Source organism: Vigna umbellata, chromosome 9 (genome assembly GCF_029865625.1).
Source record: "Vigna umbellata cultivar VRB3 chromosome 9, Vumbellata_1.0, whole genome shotgun sequence".
Lineage (NCBI taxonomy): Eukaryota > Viridiplantae > Streptophyta > Magnoliopsida > Fabales > Fabaceae > Vigna > Vigna umbellata.
In genome coordinates, this window is record NC_142173.1 from 52,370,020 (window position 1) to 52,390,364 (window position 20,345).

A 20,345-nucleotide genomic window follows, 5' to 3' on the forward strand; every position below is an offset into this window, starting at 1 on the left:
TATTTCCAATCTATAATGTTCCTGTACTTTCAGAAATTATAATTCAAATAAAATAATGTTACTCTTTTTGTTCCTTTAAATTATCATCGTGTTTATAAATTTTCTAATTTAATTGGCAAAAGCATGATTATAAAGAATATGTATAATTTTATAAAAAATTTCAGTGTCATGTCTTCTCGGATGCTAATGATCGTCTTATTAATGCACTAGAATTGAAGGTGTGTGACATATAGAAGAAAACAATTGGCACTGTTAGAGGATTGGCATTTAAAGAGGATTGAACTATTACAAGAGAGTGTAAATTTATTGCACTTGGAGTTGATTGTCTTCGACATTTAAAGAGGTGACCTTTACTTGCAATACTTGCATCTGGCTTTGGAGTTCCATTTTTAGCTGCTTCTTGTTGTTCTGTGGCTTTTGATTCAAAATACTCAAGCCATGCCTCAGCATCCTGCATCAGGGATTTGCTTAAAGAGAATTGTTAACATTAGCCAAAATCAGCTATCTCCGATATGCTTACAACTATTAGATTGCATTGTTATGATCAACCTAAGTTGACACAAGTTAGTTTTGATCGAAGGTTGAGTCTGATCGGTCAAGTAAGTTGGTCCTAATTAAAGATTGACCTAAGTTAACTTCTTTAGAAGGTTGACACATGTTGATTCTAACCGAAAATTGAGTCAAGTTGATCAAAATCTAAGGTTGTATCAATCAGCCTAATTTTAAGGTCGAACAAAATCAGCTTAAACCTAAGGTTGAACAAAGTTAACCTAAGCCGAAGGGTTGAGCCGAGTCAGACAAGTAATAAACCTTATAATCAAGTATATTAAATCAATCTCACTTAATTTATTCTCATTTAATCTCGTTAATAAAATAGATCCAAAATAATTTTAATCTAATTTCAATTGAAAAACATCTAGATTTATTTGATCTAGTTAAAATGGATCTATATTTTAATCCATTAATTAATTGTTAATCTAATTTTTTATCATTTTTTCATTAATCCATTTTTTTCCTTTAAATAACGGTTAATCTAAATTTAATTATTTTGTAAATTAAAATAATTATTTTTTATTTTATCCTCTTAATAAATTATTTAATTTATATAATTATTTTTTTTTTATAATTATTTTAAATAAAATATATCTTATAACTTAATAAACTTTTACTAGAAAAAAAAAGAAATTGACATACATGTCTAAAAAATGTTTCCACTAATAAGTGAATAAATTAGATAAAAGTAAAAATTTTAAGGAATTTTGTAATATAAATTTTAAACTGACCTGGTTTAATTAATAAAATCGAAAATAATCATAACTGATCAATAATTATAGCCATCAATGCTATTTTATAAAAATGGACATTGATTTGAAATAAATGCTTGAAATACTTACATGAATTGATAATTTTAAAGTTATTATTAATCATGCACTTCTTCGATATTCATTTTACATTTGATTTTCCACGTTTTAAATAAAATATATCTTATAACATATAAATTTTTACTAGAATAAAAAAGAAATTGACATACATGTATAAAACATGTTTCTACTAATAAGTGAATAAACTAAATAAAAATAAAAATTTTAAAGAATTTTGTAATATAAATTTTAAACTGACCTGGTTTAATTAATAAAATCAATAATAATCATAAAGGATTATTAATTAAAGCAATTAATGCTATTTTATCAAAATGGACAATGATTTGAAATAAATGCTTGAAATAATTACATGAATTATATAATTTTAAAGTTATTATTAATCATGCACTTCTTATTCCATATTTTAATGTAATTTAATATATTAATATTAAAATATAAATCTTAAAAAATATAAAACTTTTTATACGTATAAATAAATAGTTGGTATTTGTGAATATATATATATATATATATATATATATATATATATATATAAAGTTACACATTAATGTAATTTAATATATGAATATTAAAATATAAATCTTAAAAGATGACAAAACTTTTTATATATATAATCGATAAATAGTTGATATTTGTGAAGATTATCAATAGTTAGTAATCAATATTTTAATACTCATTTATAAATAGATTAAATGAAATATTATATTATTTATACGTGCCAATATATGTAATATCCTAAAAATATAGTAATAACCATATAATAGAATAATTACATTTAATAATAAAACAGTTCAGTCTTACTCTAAACAACGTATGCTTGCGATCGAACGGCCTTACATAAGTTTTAAAAGTAAATTGTACTAAAAATAAAGGAAACATGACCGAACGGCTTACAAAAGCCAAAGTACCGATCGGTCAGAATCAAAAAGGAAAGGAAGTGACCGAACGGTCACTTCATGCTAAACTGCTAATTACAAAACTAAATGCTCTATGGTTCGGTCTTTACTTCAACTTCTACCAGATTCACATCTTCCAAAATTTCTTCTTCCAACGCCTCTTCAAGTAGCGCGCTTCCATCTGCTCACATCCACACGGATGATCATTGCAACGACAAAACGAACTTACAGACAGGACAACACAAGGAAAAACACAGGATAAGCTTATGTAATTTGATTCAAGTAATAACATACATTTTCATATGCAAGCACATTCAAACACATTCCAATAAATAATTTAATCAAACCTTGATACTAGATCGACTGTCCGGACTGTATGAATTATGTGTAGCTACGACGTTCGTGCACCCAGGTGATGTAGTAACTGGAATTCTCATTAGCTGCCACCCGAGGTTAGTCCGTTCCGTCCAAAGTACCCCTAAGGACTAGGACCTCCTGTCGTTCCCACGCATGACCTACCCTCCTCTACGTGAGGACGAGTACTCACGGAACATCAGGATGAATCGCCAGCTAAGCTTTGTCCACATTCATACTTTACGATATCAATATTCATCCATGAGTCGTTCTTCCCCGGAACGCTCGTTCAACTTCACATCATTTCATTCATAATCATTTTCAATTCGATCCTTCATTATCACGTTTCTCAAATTCATCTTTGTTCAAAGATTTATAAAGACACCAGAAACCGAACGTTCAATCCTCACCCAGAACGAGGACGAACACTTGAGACGATACAGATAGGTCTCCAGCCCCAGAATAGAATAAGACCAAGAGAATTACTTTTAGATTCAAGAATTATCCTGGGTAAAATATATATATAATGTAACAAACGTTATTGACATTGTGAATCAGTTAAATGAACTGACTCTCTTGAATTCAGACCCTCACTCAAAGAATAGAGTAAGTACGAAGGCTCTAGACCGGATCAAATGAACGTAGACACATCAGAACGTTAAATAACCATAGTTTAGAATCAATCATATACAAGAACCTAATGCCCGTCAATCACCGAACACGGTAAAAAGGATTTACTGAATTTGGACGAACGTTGTTTCATCAAGTTTAATAAATTAAAAACGATTACGAGCGTTCGGTATAAGACCGAGCGACACTCATTACGAGAACTTGGGTTGAGACCCATTACTACTTTAAACTCATAATAGAAATATTGATAGTAATAAATATAATACGAGATGATGGAGATGGGGTTTAAGAATGACTAAGTATCCAACTATATGTTTACAAGATTCTCAATTCCTCACCTAACACTCAGGGGCATCTACGCTTGGACGAACGCTCAAACATAGCCTTATTACAAGAGCGCGTTCATCCTTAACTAGAATTCTTTCCAAATGAAAGAATCCCATTTCAACTATGTTCAACAGGAAAACCGAACGGTCAATGACCATTCAGTGACGAACGTACTTTATCATAGTGAAATTTTCATACCATAATTATTTCTTTCCAACAATCATATATATATGTTCTTAACTTTATACATTCCTATCATCTTCAACTTTCATACTTCATACAATTCATATCACATAAATCTCATATAACTCATACATCATACATAACTCAATCATATTTCATTTTCAATCATATTTCATTTTCACTCATTAAATAAACGAACGTTCATGAAATCCATTCATATCAACCATCATGTCAGTATTCATACTTGATACATACATTCACCCATTCAGCAACATGCATTCATTTTCAACAAGCGTTCAACAACATTAAATTAGATAAGCTTCCCTTACCTCTAGTGTGAACGTACGTCCTTCAGACTAAACTCAGTTCGCAGAAATAAGATTTCTTCTACCCTCAATGCTCAACCAAACTCTTCAAATAAAACAAGTTACAGAAAACCAAGATTGGTTCAGATAAGGTGACTGCATGCAACCAGAGCTTGGCTTGCATGTTCATACGAACAAACAGATAAAGACGAGAAACTTACCAGTTTCAGAATCCAGAACTGTTCGGTTCAAAGTGAAGCTTGAGACGCCGGAAGCGCTTCTACGGTCTCTGAATGATGATCGGAGAAGAGAAAGGGTGAGTTTCTTTAGAGAAAAGATAGAACTCTTAGAGAGAAGAAGGAGAATTCGAAAGATCAGAATTTTGGAGAAGATGAGTGCATGCAGAGAGTATGACGCGGTTTTCAGAAAAATTAGTTTTGTTTAAAACGAACGTCCGCTCGTCTCCTGACACCTACATTCCACTATCTGATTTTCGAATCTTCGACGCTTGACACTTGGCGTCTGCGTAGAGGGTTTTGGGTGCGTTTTAAATGAATTTGAGCAGAGGGTTTTGGGATGCGTTTTTCGAGGTCTGACAATATACATTATTTCAAAAATTAAAATTAAAATTTAATTTATATTTTATTAAATTTAATTTAATTAAAATTAAATTTTTATTTAATTTATATTATATTTATAATTTTATTTAGATTTTGTTTTAAAAATTTATAAAATATATTTATTAAAATATTGTGAATATAATCCACAGATTTTAAAATATCAATGAATATTTTTTAAATAAATATCTAACAATTATTAAAACAAGTAAGAGATTGATTTTTCTATTGTAAGTCGGATATATAATATCCATGTTCTATCTGACCATAGTCATCCATACTCAAACTAATTCACTTCTTTCTTAGATAAGAACCTAAAAATATATTGAAATAAAATATAGGTTTAATGTCTCAATAGGTTCCTATTTTCACCCAGAATTTCAAATAGGTCGCTTTCTTTTTCGACATCTCAATTGAGTCCTTATTTTTGTAAAATTGAATCAAATAGGACCTTTCCGTCAAATTGAAATGACGCCGTTAAGAAGAATATGCTTTATTTCTGGGTGAAAATAATGACGGCGTCATTTCAATTTGATGGAAAGGTCCTATTTGATTCAATTTTACAAAAATAAGGACTCAATTGAGGTGCCGAAAAAGAAAGGGACCTATTTGAAATTCTGGGTGAAAATAGGAACCTATTGAGACATTAAACCTAAAATATATCAATGTAATTAATTTAAAATTATTTTAGTTTTTTGTTATTTTATAGCTTTTACTTAGTTTAATCATTCGAGAGTTCGTTGGGAATCTCAAATCTCAAATTGACGACTCGTCCAAAGGCATCTGGAGATCGTGCTTGAAAGGATGAAACATGCAAGGAGCTAAACAACTTGGAGAAATAGCGGAAGAATGGGTGAAGCAGTGGCTATATGCGGTGTAGTGTTTGGGAAGCAGTGGAAGATTAGGTGAAGCGGTGGTTGGATGCGGTATAGTGTTTCGGAAACACTGGAAGCTATGCATCTCATGGAGGCAGTAGAAATGATGGCAGAAACAACGGAATTATGTGGAAGTTAATGAAGGCAATCGATGAAGGAATGATGTGAAGTGCTTGAGGAGATATGGCTCTAGCTTAGGCGGTCATCCATCAAAGGAAGGAAGCTAGAGGGAGTTTGTGATAAGCACAACAAGGTGACCTTTGAACAGAGAAGTCTGAACATGATTCAGCAACAATTCTCTATATTCATTCAAAAGTGTTTTACAAATGAAGCATACAACAACAACTGATGATCAACCACAAACAATGGATCAAAGGCGATGTATTCAACACGTGGAGCATGTTGTAGATGAGTCTAGAAGGCCAGTTGGCGAGTTGGAGCGTGCTGCTTCTAAAAATGCTTCCCGCGGACGCAGAGTGGCAGGGGGATTAGGCTAAGCGCGGCCCAATCCGGAAGTCAACATCTTTAAGCTCCAATTGAGATATTTCTTCAAAGTGGGTGGCTTGGACATGTCTTCTAGGTCCTCTTAAATTAAGGGTCCGTGTTGACAAGGCTTTATAGATGTTAACTCTTTTTTATTGTGCATGACTTCATTGGTGATGGGCTTATGGTTGTTTATTGGGTTTGAGTCTAAGTCATCACAAATAGGTCTCTTAGTTTTTTTTTTCATCTCAATTGGATCTTTATTTTTGCAAAATTTTTTCAATTAGACCCTTGTCGTTATATTGGCCAACAGTGTTAGTGTTGCGTTCACGTAGCATGTTGATGTTGGTGATGACGTGGAGTTTATTATTTAGTGTAGGTGATTCTAACGTGTATTTTTCCTTTTTTTTTAATTAACGAAATTTGAAAAAGTGAATTAAAATCACTACTTTCTTTGAATTAGGGATTGGAAAAGAAATTGAGAGTTTAGGGTTCATAAAAATTGGGAATCAATTTCAAAAAATGGGGATTCATTTTAGGAAATTAGGGTTCATTCGCACTTGACATTGACAGAGTCACGAGGTATCCATCAATTAGTCATTGAGTTGTGGGAACTTCTTTCGGTGGAATCGTGAGTCGCAAGGTATCCATCACGTGGTCACTAGAGCTGAATTGCAACGAAGGTCAGTAAATGTTGTGCTTTTTGTTGTGCTCTTTTATTGTCATATGTTGTAGTGTTTTGTTTTGGCAAAGTAGAATGTTGATGTGATTATATTATAGGTCTATAAATATATATATATATATATATATATATATATATATATATATATATATTGTTGTGCGTAATGAACAATGATATTGAGGTTGTTTTCCACCATGGAGGAAAGTTCGTTAATGATGAGATGCTTAAGTATGAGGGGAGACTTCTTGATGAGAGGGTCACGCCTCCCACAAAATTTGTGCATAAAAGAATGCAGTATAGTACTAGGAAGTGACTCCTAGGTCATCTCTCAAGGACCAATTGTGGTTCAGTCTCAGGTCAACACATAGTGGGGGGGGTTTGTGATTTTTTTATGAATGCAAGTGAACTAAATCAAAACAGGAACATAAACACGGATGTAAACACAGGATTAAAACAGTTGATCACTTAAGCTAACATCATAACTAAAATATCACAACCAAGAAAAAGAGAGAACATTAAAATGAAAAATGCTTAAACCAAATTAAAAGTGTAACATTGAGCTAAACAATTAAATGCAAACTGAGAATTAAAACACCAATTTTAAAGCTGGATGTGTCGCTCCAAATTAAATCACCCTTGTCCTCTAAAACTCTTTCACCGTGGCCTCCTCCATCAAAATGATTTCTCCTCTTCCTTTAATCAATGCTTCAAACCTTTAAACAAAAAAAATCAATTCCCCTACTGCTGAAACAAAAAGAAACCGAGAGCTAGTGCCATGTGGGTGGAACCGAAACGTGACACCACTTCCCTTCTTGAAATCACCGAGCTTTATCTAAATTGAAAGGTGAATCAGCACCTTTTCCATTCATCAAACCACTCTCCTATTCCCGTGATGAACATTGCATGTGCTTCATTCTCCAAAGCATATGAATAAAATTTCTTCTCTCCAAATTATCACCGTACACCTACCCACCTAATCTACTTCTTCATTCTCAAAGAAGAAAAACCATTCTCTTTTCTTCCAGCCGTGACCCTACTACCGTGACAACACCCCATCTATTCTTCATTTCTCAATCACCGTGCACATTACACTACTCCCATCTAATCACCTCTTCATCTGTTCCCCTCACACGTCCACGTGCACACCAGTTCACCTCTCAATCTCCATTTCATTCTGCCTCTGCATCCAAGAATCACCAACCCGTGAGCTGCTTCCGTGTGCCTTCCTACTTTCTCCAATTAAAAATGAACCTAATCTCTAAAACAATGAAAATCTTAAAGGCTGATTCCCGTGTGCACCTTCCAGCCGTGTCATCATTCTCCAACTCCACGTGCTCCTTTCTTGTGAAATGAATTCTATCTTCTTTCCTAGGTGGCGGCTGGACTCGCTTCCCACAATTCCCTAAGCAAAAATAAGTGCTCTCTTTCCAATTTAATCACCGTGAATCCGCACACTTCTTTAACTCTCAATCACCGTTTCAGCTTCTTCAAGGAAACAAAATGAAAGTTCTTCCCTTCACTCAAAACGTGACACCACTGCTGCTTGCTTATTCCATCCAACTAGCCGTGACACCAAGTGCTTCATCTCTCCGTGCAGTAGTGTGACAAGGAAAGTTGAGCTGCTGGAATCCCATCCTTTTCCCGTGCACACTTTTCCTAAAAGATGAAATAAGCCTTGTTGATAAAATCACCGTGCACACACGCTGCTCCAAGCTGGACATGCTGTGACCATTCTCCCATAATTAATCACCATCCTATTCTCTAAAAAAATGAAAACATTCGTGCCTGGAAAAAAACAAACCGAGACCTCCTGGAGTATTAAAAAAAACGAGATCTTTCCTTTATGAATAACCGTGCATAAAAAAAAATTGTTCTTCCTCCATTCCTAGTGGCCAAGTGTTCAAATGGAAAATAAAACGTGTGCTGGAATAAATAAAACTTCGATGCAAAGTGCTAAATCCTCTTTTATTCAATGAGAAACCAGCGTAAAAACTCTCTAAACTCTCCAAGAAACATTCAAAAGCCAAGCCTCCGAAAAACAAGTGGCAAGTGGCGGCTGCCTTTTCTAAGGGCCGTGTGTCACTTTGTTTTAGGGTAGGGTCCACACAAATAAAACCCTAGGGTGCCAAGTCATTAATTTCTAATTTTGGGTCTAATCTAATTTACCAAAAATTGACCCAAAATATAAAAGTTGATACAAAAATTCTAAACTACTGAATTACAATTTAATTAATTCTAAAATGACTGTGTGGAGAGTCTTGAATTTATTTGGCATTCTTCCTGATGTCCCAAAATGTATTTTCGAAATTTTCCTGCACTTCAAAAAATGCACTTAATCAGCTCAGAAAACCCAAATTAGCACAATTATAAATTTCCGACCAAATTAAGCAGAATTCGGAAAACGGGGAAATAACAAACAATTAAACACAATTCCCTGGTTTATTTAAGTGCAATAAACTAAATATAATTCAAGAAATATCGACTCATCACTTCTACGTTATCCTTTGACCCAGATATTTAAAGTTACTTCGTGGTTGTAAGTGTAGTCAAAGGTTTAAGATATGTTGGATTTAAAGCTATGTGGTACTCTATAAGAGGGGGTTCATAGTTGGAAGACAGGTTGGAGCCTTTGTGTGATGACACTAGTGCCATGCATATGGTTAACTTAGCTAGGCTAAATGATCACGTTCATGTATTTGTGGTACACGCTGTTAATGAACCCCAAGTCATACACATGCTGAAATATATTTCTAATGATGAAGGAGAATTTCAACCTTTGTTGCATGAGAAAAGTCAATGTGTAGGTAAAGCTGGTGTTGAATGTGAAGGTGAGACTGGAACTTAAGAGAAGGGTGATTATGATGGTGAAGTGGAAGGTTTTCCTGATATACAAGAAGAGGTGCATGGAGTTGAAGAACATTGTCCTATGTCAGAAGAGAGAGCTCATTTTGATGGTGAAGTGCAAGGTAAGCCTCACATACATGAAAAGGGGCATGGAGTTGAAGAAGTTGGTACTTTGTCAAAACAAAAGGCTCATTTTGATGGCCAAGTTGAACGTGAGGTTGACATACAACAAGAGGTGCATGAATGTGAACGTCCATCAGTTATGGAGGAGGAAGTTGATGTTCGTAGTTGGAGTTCGTCTCCTAACCATCGTAGTCTTGATGGAAATAGTGAGTAGTTGGAGGGGCTAGTTGATGTTAGTGTTGATTGTGATATAGATGCATAATGGTTTAGTAGTACCCAAAGTCTGTCACATGAATTTGGTGGACCATATTCGTATGAGACATTGGACAACAAGTTTGATCATAATGTAAGTTGGGGGAATGAAAGAGGTTTGTCAGATGATGACTGACAATTTGAAGAATTAGTTAGTGGACCAGATAATGATGAAGAACTTAATGATATAGAGGGTTATGGGAAGTTTGAAACATTTTCTATGTAAAAAAGTATGGTTGATTTTAAATAGGAAGTTGGGACATATTCTGATGAAAAACAAGACATTTTAGAAGCTATCAAAAGTTATGCGTTGGATAATGGAAGAAATATTAAATTTGTAAAAAATGATAAGAAAAGATTGAAGCTTAAGTGTGTGGGTGCAAAAGGAAAATGCTCATGGATGTTATATTGTGGTTATATGGAGGCAATCAGTACATGGTCGTTAAGAGTTATTGTAGAGTAACATACCTGCAGTAGGGAGTTCAACCTTCGGTTACTTGATGCCAAGTGGTTGAGCAAGAAATTAGAGAAAACAATAAGAAACAATCCAAAAGTCAAGGGTGTGGATATTCGTGAAAAAATTCAAAGAAAATGAAACATTGGTATATTAGGTGTATGACTTATAGGCCAAAAGAATTGCTTCATATTAGATTGATGGGTCCTTCAAGGAACACTATAAATGGATATATGATTATGCCCATGAGTTGCATGCAAGAAATCCAAAATCAATAGCGAAAGTAAAGGTTGAGGATAATGAGGGTGAAGTAATTTTCAAGAGATTTTACACATGTTTGAAGGCATGCAAAGACAACTTTGTTTCATGCAGACCAATAATTGGATTAGATGGAGCTTTCTTGAAAGGGAAGTACGGTGGGGAGTTGTTAATGGTTGTTGGACGAGATGCCAATGACCAAATGTTGCCTATTACATATGTTTCCTATTGTAGGGAACTTGGGCACAACAAAAGTCATTGCCCTAAAGCAACCCAAGAAGGTGTTGTACATTGCGAGGAAGCACACCAAGCTACTCCATCATCTAAACTAGTTACGCCATCAACACAATTTTTTGAAATATCACATCAGGGTGAAGTTGAAGCCTATAAAGGTATAGGAATTCCAAAATCATGAAGGCTAGAAATGTCATTATGTAATAGTTGAAGGCTAGAGACATATACAAAACTTATTTCTTACTTTTAAGATGTCTTGTTAGGTACAAAACTTAATTGATTATTCTGATTTGGTTTTTGATGTATGTCTTATTAAGTCTGGTTTGGTTTTTGATTATGTTTGCTTTGTTCTAATTATTTTCCCTGGTAATGTTGTTGCTACTATCAAGGCTGTTATTTGTCATCACATCAATGTTGTTGCTGCTATCATGGATGTTCTATTTATTTGCTCAAACAATGTTGATTTTAGTTATCTTATCACGTGAACAACATTTATCTATAATCTACTTTGTCCCCTCTCAGCATATCCTGATGAAAGATGTTTGTAGGCTTGATTGGTTTAGAAGATTATTTCATGTTTGATGCTAAAGGTGTCAGGGGTATTTAATATGTAAAACTATAATTTGAATGTGAAATGAATTTCATGTTAGTTGATCATGTTTGTAGGACTTTGTAATGGTTCAAAAGGAAGTGAAGTTTCATTATTTTTCAGCAGCTTTGTACTATAAAAGCCATAACAGTCTTCTCCCATATTCTAAGCACAATATGATAAACGCTCATGTCCTTGCTTGATATGTTAAACTTTGGTCAATTCCTTTATGGACAGTATTTATGCTTATTATTATTAGAACTAACATTTGATGGGCTGAATCAACATTGGTTGCTTGCCCAAGTCATTATATTCAAACTTCTTATTTTTAGCTTTAACTTTACAATAGTTTTAAGTAAAGTTGACAATGTCAATATGACAACAGTTCTAGTTGGCCAAACTTTCTTTAGTTTATCAATAGATGCTTGAACATAAGGGTATAAAAGTATATAAAAGTGTTGTAAATATTATAAACATTCAGGAGGTCAAATATGTCTAAATTTATTTAAATGATTGTTTTCTTTAACTTAAAGTCTTATGTTTTGTACATTAGTAAATATACATAACAATTTATCATACACTTATTTGAATTGCTTTCCCTTGTTAGATTAAACCGAAAGTAACAAACAATAGAAACTTACACACTTAATAACTTTCATTGACTAGGTAAAATACCAATGTTAGTTATACAACACTAAGCTTCATGCGTACTAAAACACAGTTTAACATACATTCATTGCATCCTAAGTACAATGAAAAACACTACTACAATACATAATGGATTTGTCATCCATATTGAAACTACAATTATGTTCATCAAACAAAGAACATAATCAATAACTTAATCTAATTTTGCAAAATCTTAACTGATTTTTCCAAATCACTTATAATCTTCCATCCACCTTACATTTCTTCTCTGTTCACGAAAGAGTCAGTCTCTCCTTCGCACTTCACATTTGTATCTCTTTCCTTAATCTCATCATCAATGCAACATCTGAAGTAATAACAACCACCATCTTCATTACCATTCTATAACAAAAAAACACTAATTACATCCAACAATGGTCTATTTTAAAAAAGGCTTAAATACTTACTTAGTACCCGTGTTAATAGCTGAATTTCTGTTTAATACCCGGTTTTAAAAATGAAGACATTAGGTCCCTATGTTATGAAAAGTGTATGACTTTAGTCCTGTCCGTTAAGTTGGTAGTAACGGTGTTAATTCCGCGCTGACGTGGCTACGCTTCTTTTCTCTCTCCTCTGCTCTTCCTGATACCTTCTGATTTGGACATTGGTTCTTTTATTTTGTTGTGAAGCAAAAGGCAGAGTGTGTTCTGCATTATTATATTCGTATTTTCTGCCATATTATTTTATTTTAATAAAGTAAAATGGAATGACTTAATATTGTTTTGATGTTTAATATATGTTGCTGTTTTTATTTCGATCCTTCCATTCCAAACGAAAGCCAGGATTTCGTTTAGTTTAATCTTTTATTTTCTTCGACATTAATTCTTTAAGTTTTAAAAATAATTCAATTTGATTATTTTTATAATAATCTTTATTAATTTTAAGAAAAATAATTAATGCCGATGATTCTACCTATCTATTTATTTATTTATCTATAAATAATACACTTCAAACTATCTAAAAAAGTAATTTTTTAAATTTAAAACAAACACAACAATAAAAATACCTAAATTATTTAAAAAATAAATTTTAACATACTTAAAATATTAATAAGTGGTTGGATGCTATATTGACATTTGACAATATCTAAAGATGACACGTAGCATTAGGTTTTGGAGAATCTTGAACAATTTTAAACATCAAATGTTCAAACTTCAAACATATATAATAAACAAAACTATCAAAATTAATTAAAAGAAAAACAATATTAACACATTGTGGTATTTTTATAGGTATACTATAATAATAATAAATATAGTAATAATTTATCTATAAATAATATACTTTAAATCATTTAATAATAATATTTCATAAAATTACGTGAATTGGAAATAATAGATATGTGTTTAATAATAGATACTCTTAAAAAGAATATAATAAAATTGAAAATCATAGGTATGTATTTAATAATAATTCCATTCAAATAAAATTTAATTCAAAGTAATTACTGTTATAGATTAAAATTGATTTATATATTACTAAATATTAAGTATACTAATAATAATAATTTTAATTAATAATTAATAATTTAAACAAGAAATACAATAAAAAACGGCAAATATAGTTAATATTTATACTAGAAAAAAAGTAATCAAGTAATAAAATAAATTGTAATAATAACTTTAATTTAATTTTATAAAAATATAATAAAATTAGAAATAATAGATATATATATAATAATAATATTTATACTAGAAATAATGCAGAACACACTCTGCCTTTTGCTTCACAACAAAACAAAAGAACCAATGTCCAAATCAGAAGGTGTCAGGAAGAGCAGAGGAGAGAGAAAAGAAGCGTAGCCACGTCAGCGCGGAGTTAACACCGTTACTACCAACTTAACGGACAGGACTAAAGTCATACACTTTTCATAACATAGGGACCTAATGTCTTCATTTTTAAAACCGGGTATTAAACAGAAATTCAGCTATTAACACGGGGACTAAGTAAGTATTTAAGCCTTTAAAAAACAATAACACAAATACCTTAACATCCATGTTCTTTTACCTTGTACTTAGGGAAGCTCCAAAATTGCTTCCCTCTGTTCTTAGGAGTTCTAGCAGTTCTTAAACCATATTTCTCTCCACAAAGGCAAATGAGTGATACACCATCAATCCTAGATCCTCTGCCACCACCACAAACGAGATTAGCATTTTGCTTCCGTCACCCATTACATGTGGAAGACGAACATGAATGGACATCTTCAAACTTGTATTACTTCAACCACAACGCTAAAAAGGAACGGAAAACTACATCAACCAACATCCACCAAGAACATCAAATAACTATATCAATGAAGATCAACACTTTTTCAACAAACGAACAACCTAACAACCAATATCAAATACCATTTTATTAGGGATTCAAGAACAGCGAACACCTTTGAACAAGCACAACGAAAAACATCTACATTCCTCTTTTATTAAGGATTGAAGCAATTAGGGATTCATAAATTATTCATTGTACGAACTTTTCTTAACTTTTTTTTATTTCAAAACAACTTAAATCCACATAACTAACACAATATGTGAGCTACGTCATTTAAAACACCAACATTAGCATGTCACATGAATGTAACACTAACATTATTGGCCCAGTTTAATAGCAAGGGTCTAATTGAAACAATTTTACAAAAATAATGATCTAATTGAGACGAGAGAAAACTAAGGGACCTATTTGAGATTTTCACCCCAAAGGGGACCTTGCGAATGATTAAACCTTTTAGTTATCCCTCATAATTTTTCCTAATTTTAGAAAATAGAAATAAAACTTTATGAATATAAGGTAACGAATAAAATTAAGTGTTGTGAGATAAAAAATCAAACTAGTTATAATTGTATCTATTAAATTTTCTTTCTAATTTAATCCTCACTCGGATTTTTTAATTTGAAATTTTTTATTAATTTACTTTTTTATTTTTGTAGGTAAGTTTTTTTTACATAACTTACAATTAAATCTAAATATATTAATTATAAACTTTTAGCATTATTATTTTCAATTTTATAAAACATTTACTTTATAATTAATTATTTTTTTAATTTTAATTTATATTTTATACTAAATTAGTTTTTTCTTCAATCACCCTAAATTAAATCCAAAACAAACTTTCATCTCTTGTCTAATTTGATTGAGCAATAATAGATATACAGTATCATTTTATTTACACTTATTATATATATATATATATATATATATATATATTCTTTTTTACTTCTCTCGTCACATCATATAACTTATAAATTTATAATTTTTACTCTATTTCTAAGTGTATATTAAGTGTCGATACTCCTTTTTAATATCCATAAATCATCTTTCAATTTGAATATCAATCCTACTTTCCTTAATCCAAACAAAAACAGTGCATCTCGTTTTCTGTATAATTCCATTCTCAATAACAATACAAATAAAGTACGAAAAAAATAGTATAATGTCTTAAAAGAAAATAAAAATTAGTATAATTAAAAAACACGGAAATGGAAACCAACGTAGAAAACGAGTTTGCTTCTATCTTTCTTCTTTCATTCATTCGTACTTTAAATTGGCTCCAACTTTTCTCTCTCTTCGCACCAAACTAGTATATCCTCCTTTGCATCTCTCATTCCCGACACTAGACAACGTTTCAAATTCCCGACATGGTAGAATCGGAGGAGAGAGCCACGCTGACGTGGCACAAAATCCCGGACCTCAAATCCTCCCGCAACGACGTCGTTACTCCGCTCCGAGATGGCGTCGCCGTTCTCCGCCTCGCACCCGGCAGTGGCACACGCTGTAATTTCGCGAGCGTGTCAGTGGCAGAAAGGAAATTCGACAGGGAATTCTCGCCGACTGTGGCTCAGCTGCTGCAGCACCCGCTCGCGGTGGGGGCATTGGTGCCTAGAGACGCCGCTCTGTTCCTCGCTGGCGCTCTCGCCGGCGCCGCCGCGAAATCGGTCACCGCCCCGCTCGACCGCATCAAGCTTCTCATGCAGGTCCGCACTCGTTTCATTTTTTTCTTCTATCGCCGTTTTCGCGGATAAGTTAGTGTCTGAAAGTTCGGTCAATTCAACACTGCGCATTTTGCAGACTCACGGCGTGCGAGTTGGACAAGAAAGTGTCAAGAGAGCGATTGGTTTCATTGAGGTATTGAGTAATCGGAACTTCTTTTTCCATGTTTGGTTCTGTTTACACAAACATATATATACGTACACACAGACACACACATATATACACACACATGCACTTATATATACAAACACATACTAATATTAATTTATGTCACTATTTGTTGAATTTTATGAGGCGCATGAATTTGTGATATAATTTAAAATTACATGTTTGGTTCACCATGAATCCTTGTTCTAATTTTATATTAGTGCTTCTCTTGTTAATGAGTTTCGGTATCATGTCAACTTTGGAGAATGGGGTCATGTCTCCTTCGGGGATTATTTTATTAGTAGAAATTCAACCATAAAAAGATTTTCTAAAGCAAATTTGAAAACGGGAAGCAAAGTTGTGAAAAAATTATTCTGAGAGCAACAAAACGTGGAGTAGCTGGCTTATTCTTTGGCCACTGTTGATAAAATATTTTGTGTTGTTATCAACTAGTGGAAGTCCATATTTGAAAAGTGTGACAGTGTGATTTTATAATTGGTGCTTTTGTAAATGCTTAATGAGATCTATTTGTTTGTTTTGGTTAAATGGTTGGTAATTTGTGGTGTTTGTTTAGGTTGTTTCCTCTTGAAAGCATGATGATTGTAGATATTGGAATATTTTAGGATTCTTATATTGTTTTAAAAATCTTATTGAATAGGCTTGTGGTTATGATACTACAAAACTACTTGAGCTCAGTTAAATATGAACAGTTCGCAGATTTCAAATTGTTCAATGTCTTCTTCTCTCCTTTTCCATTGAAACTCTATAATTTTCAAACGTAGCTGTTTTATTATAAAGGAAATGTTCAAATTGTGTCTGTGTGATGGCTTCCAACTTATTGATAGAAGGACTTCTTAAGTTTCTAATTAATTACCTTCCTGTGTAATGCTCAGTTGCTAATCTTTGCATGAGCTGGTCCCAAGCTTGGTTATAAGGCTGAGGATTGTGTTATGCAGTTGCGGTCATTGTATAGCTTTGTTGAATCCCTACGATTAATCACCTTTTCTGATTCAAAATATATGTCTCTTACGAAATGCATATTTTAGTGGTCTTTCCCTGATAATCACGGTGTTGTACTTATTAGATGCATTGCACTCTCTCGTGAATGATTTGAAATAATATCAGTGAAATTTTTGTTGGGGCTTACATTGTCATGATTTACAGGCTATGACTGTAATAGGGAAGGAAGAAGGCATTAGAGGTTATTGGAAGGGCAATCTCCCCCAGGTCTTTATAATTAGGAACCAATTTATCGGTAATTAGTATTTTTGTATGTATATCTTCTTATTCTGTTAGCTAGTCTTTTCATTTGTTTTAGTGTCTCTACTTCTAATGTTCCAGGTGATTCGAGTTATACCTTACAGTGCTGTCCAGCTTTTTGCTTATGAAATTTACAAGGTTAACTGTTAATTATCTTTCATGAATTTCTTATAAACCCATTATTTCATGTTGATGTCTAAGTTATACCTTGTTGATTCATAGAAAATATTCAAGGGAAAGGATGGTGAGCTCTCTGTGGTGGGAAGACTTGCAGCAGGTGCTTTTGCTGGCATGACATCAACTTTTGTGAGTAATTCATTATGATGCCCGACCTTGTATGATATGCAACTGCTTTTGTAATGTTATTTTGTTTCATGCAAGGGATTAAACCTTGTTAAACACTTATGAACAACTTTTTAATTTTCAATGTATGTATCTAACGTCGTATATTTATATGTAGATCACTTACCCGTTAGATGTCCTAAGATTACGATTAGCTGTTGAACCTGGTTATCGAACAATGTCAGAGGTATATACACTTGTCTGTGAAATATTTTCACAAGATGTTCCTCTGTAAATGAAGCATATTGTGTTTTTTCTAGGTTGCCTTGAGCATGCTAAGAGAGGAAGGATTTGCATCTTTTTACTATGGTCTTGGGCCTTCTCTCATTGGAATTGCTCCATATATTGCAGTGAATTTCTGTGTTTTTGATTTGTGAGTTCATTAGTGATCTTTTTGTCTTTTAAGAACATTGGATATTGGAAAGACATTAACATTAAATTATTGTGACCTTCTATGGACAATAGATTAAAGAAGTCATTGCCAGAGAAATATCAGAGGAGAACTGAAACTTCTTTACTCACTGCTGTTATTTCATCATCTCTTGCCACACTCACATGCTATCCTTTGGACACAGTGCGAAGACAAATGCAATTGAAGGGTACTCCTTATAAGACTGTATTAGATGCCATTTCAGGTTAGGACTTCTCGATTTACCTTTTAGCATCAGCATGCTATACTCACTCACATGACAAATATATAACTATAATAACCATATTTATGAGTTTTTCTTATCAGCATCCAAATAATCACCATTGTTATGCATAACATAAATCTTCTTCAGTATTATCATTACCTCATGCGTGGATTACATGCCATCTTTAGTTAGGCAAATTCATTCTACCAACATAGGTTGCTGAAAATATTTAGCACAATAAAACAAAAAATTACAGTCTTAGTACAAAAGAATTAATTTCCTTAATTTTGGTTGAACTCCGTTAATGGTTTAGGGAATTGAACATGTGTTTGGTCTTTAATAATTGTCACTGTGTTTATTAAAGGGAAAATTAACATTAATATGCAATCAATATTAAAGAAACTATGAAGGATTTTAAATTTAGAAAATAAAAACAAATGTTTTCTTCAACATTAATTGGATATTCACGTTAATTTTTTCTTCAATAAACATTTGTTATAATTACTAAACATCAAACACATGTTCAATTACCTTAGTCATTAGAGGAGTTCAAACAAAATTAATAGAACTCATGTTTTTGTACTAAAATTGTAATTTGTTCTCTTATTATACTAAAATGAAATATAACAATACTTGTCTTACTGAATCGACTATTTATCTCTCTTTTTTTATCAACCATGGCTCCAAGGCCATACAAGAAAACTTATCTACTAAACAGCAGAAGTTGAGACATCCATAATCCTAATCCCAGAATTAGTTTCACAAGACATTGCTCATTTAGCCATGGCACTAACAGATGCATTTGCCACCCTGTATATATGTGTCTATACAGAAAATTCTTTCTGTGATAGATGGCTGGTCAATGGTGTGGGAAAGAAGAAAGATAAAAAATACAAATTAGATGGTGGTTTGATTTACGAGAATTTATTTAAATGATGGGGATTTTTGCAGTTTTAATGCTTTAGTAGTTTTATACTGTTATTAAAGTCATTACTTCATTGATGCAGGTATTGTGGAAAGGGATGGAGTTATTGGCTTGTATCGGGGATTTGTGCCAAATGCTTTGAAAAACCTACCAAATAGCAGGTACTTGTGATCTTCTATTTCTAATAAGTTTTCAATCTTCACAATGCGCCTCATGAAATTCCTTCTGCTGAATCTTTGTTCCATTCTTGTGACATATCAAGCACATTGTTATGATTAAAGACCTGATCCAGTCCATGTTTATGTCTGCAGCATCAGGCTTACTACATATGACATTGTCAAACGCCTAATTGCTGCCAGTGAGAAAGAATTTCAAACAATTACCGAGGAAAACCGCAACAAAAAGAAACCTCAATAGTCAATGGCAATGATTCATATTGTTGACCCATTCTTTTCTCAGTTCACATTCTCTGCTTGTTTTATTAGTGTTTTTCTGCTAGGTTTTAAAAGTACACTATTGATATATTAAAAAGTTTTTAATATATTTTAAAACATTAAAATAAGGGTACATCAGTATGTTTTAAAGGCACAACAGAAACTTTGTATAATAAATACAGTAGAAAATCCAAATTCTTCTTTTCCTGGTAAAATTTTCAAGATCAATGTTTCAGCAATTAGAATTTGCGCGAATTGCTTTTTTGTTTTGATGCCAAATTTTCAACATTTATGAGTTTATACAGTTGGTTCACCCACGCATCAACCAAATATATCAGAAGTATACTGGATAGTGTGTAGTATAACAAGTGTTGCATTTACGTGAATTTAATAGAAAACACAATGTTCTAATTAGTTTGATAGTGAATAAAATCATAAATGGA

At 32.6% G+C, this 20,345-nt stretch overlaps 1 protein-coding gene across 1 annotated transcript; it reads left to right on the forward strand.

Annotated features, from left to right (window-relative positions):
- Nucleotides 1–15,718: 15,718 nt before the first annotated feature.
- LOC124840112 (putative envelope ADP,ATP carrier protein, chloroplastic) lies at nt 15,719–20,141 on the forward strand. Its single transcript, XM_047316109.2, has 10 exons — nt 15,719–16,143; nt 16,238–16,294; nt 17,471–17,533; nt 17,648–17,704; nt 17,789–17,872; nt 18,027–18,095; nt 18,169–18,281; nt 18,374–18,543; nt 19,551–19,629; nt 19,780–20,141. Exons 1-10 carry the CDS (start codon nt 15,808–15,810, stop codon nt 19,883–19,885), a joined length of 1,134 nt encoding a protein of 377 aa, XP_047172065.1. The 5' UTR covers nt 15,719–15,807; the 3' UTR covers nt 19,886–20,141.
- Nucleotides 20,142–20,345: the final 204 nt, after the last annotated feature.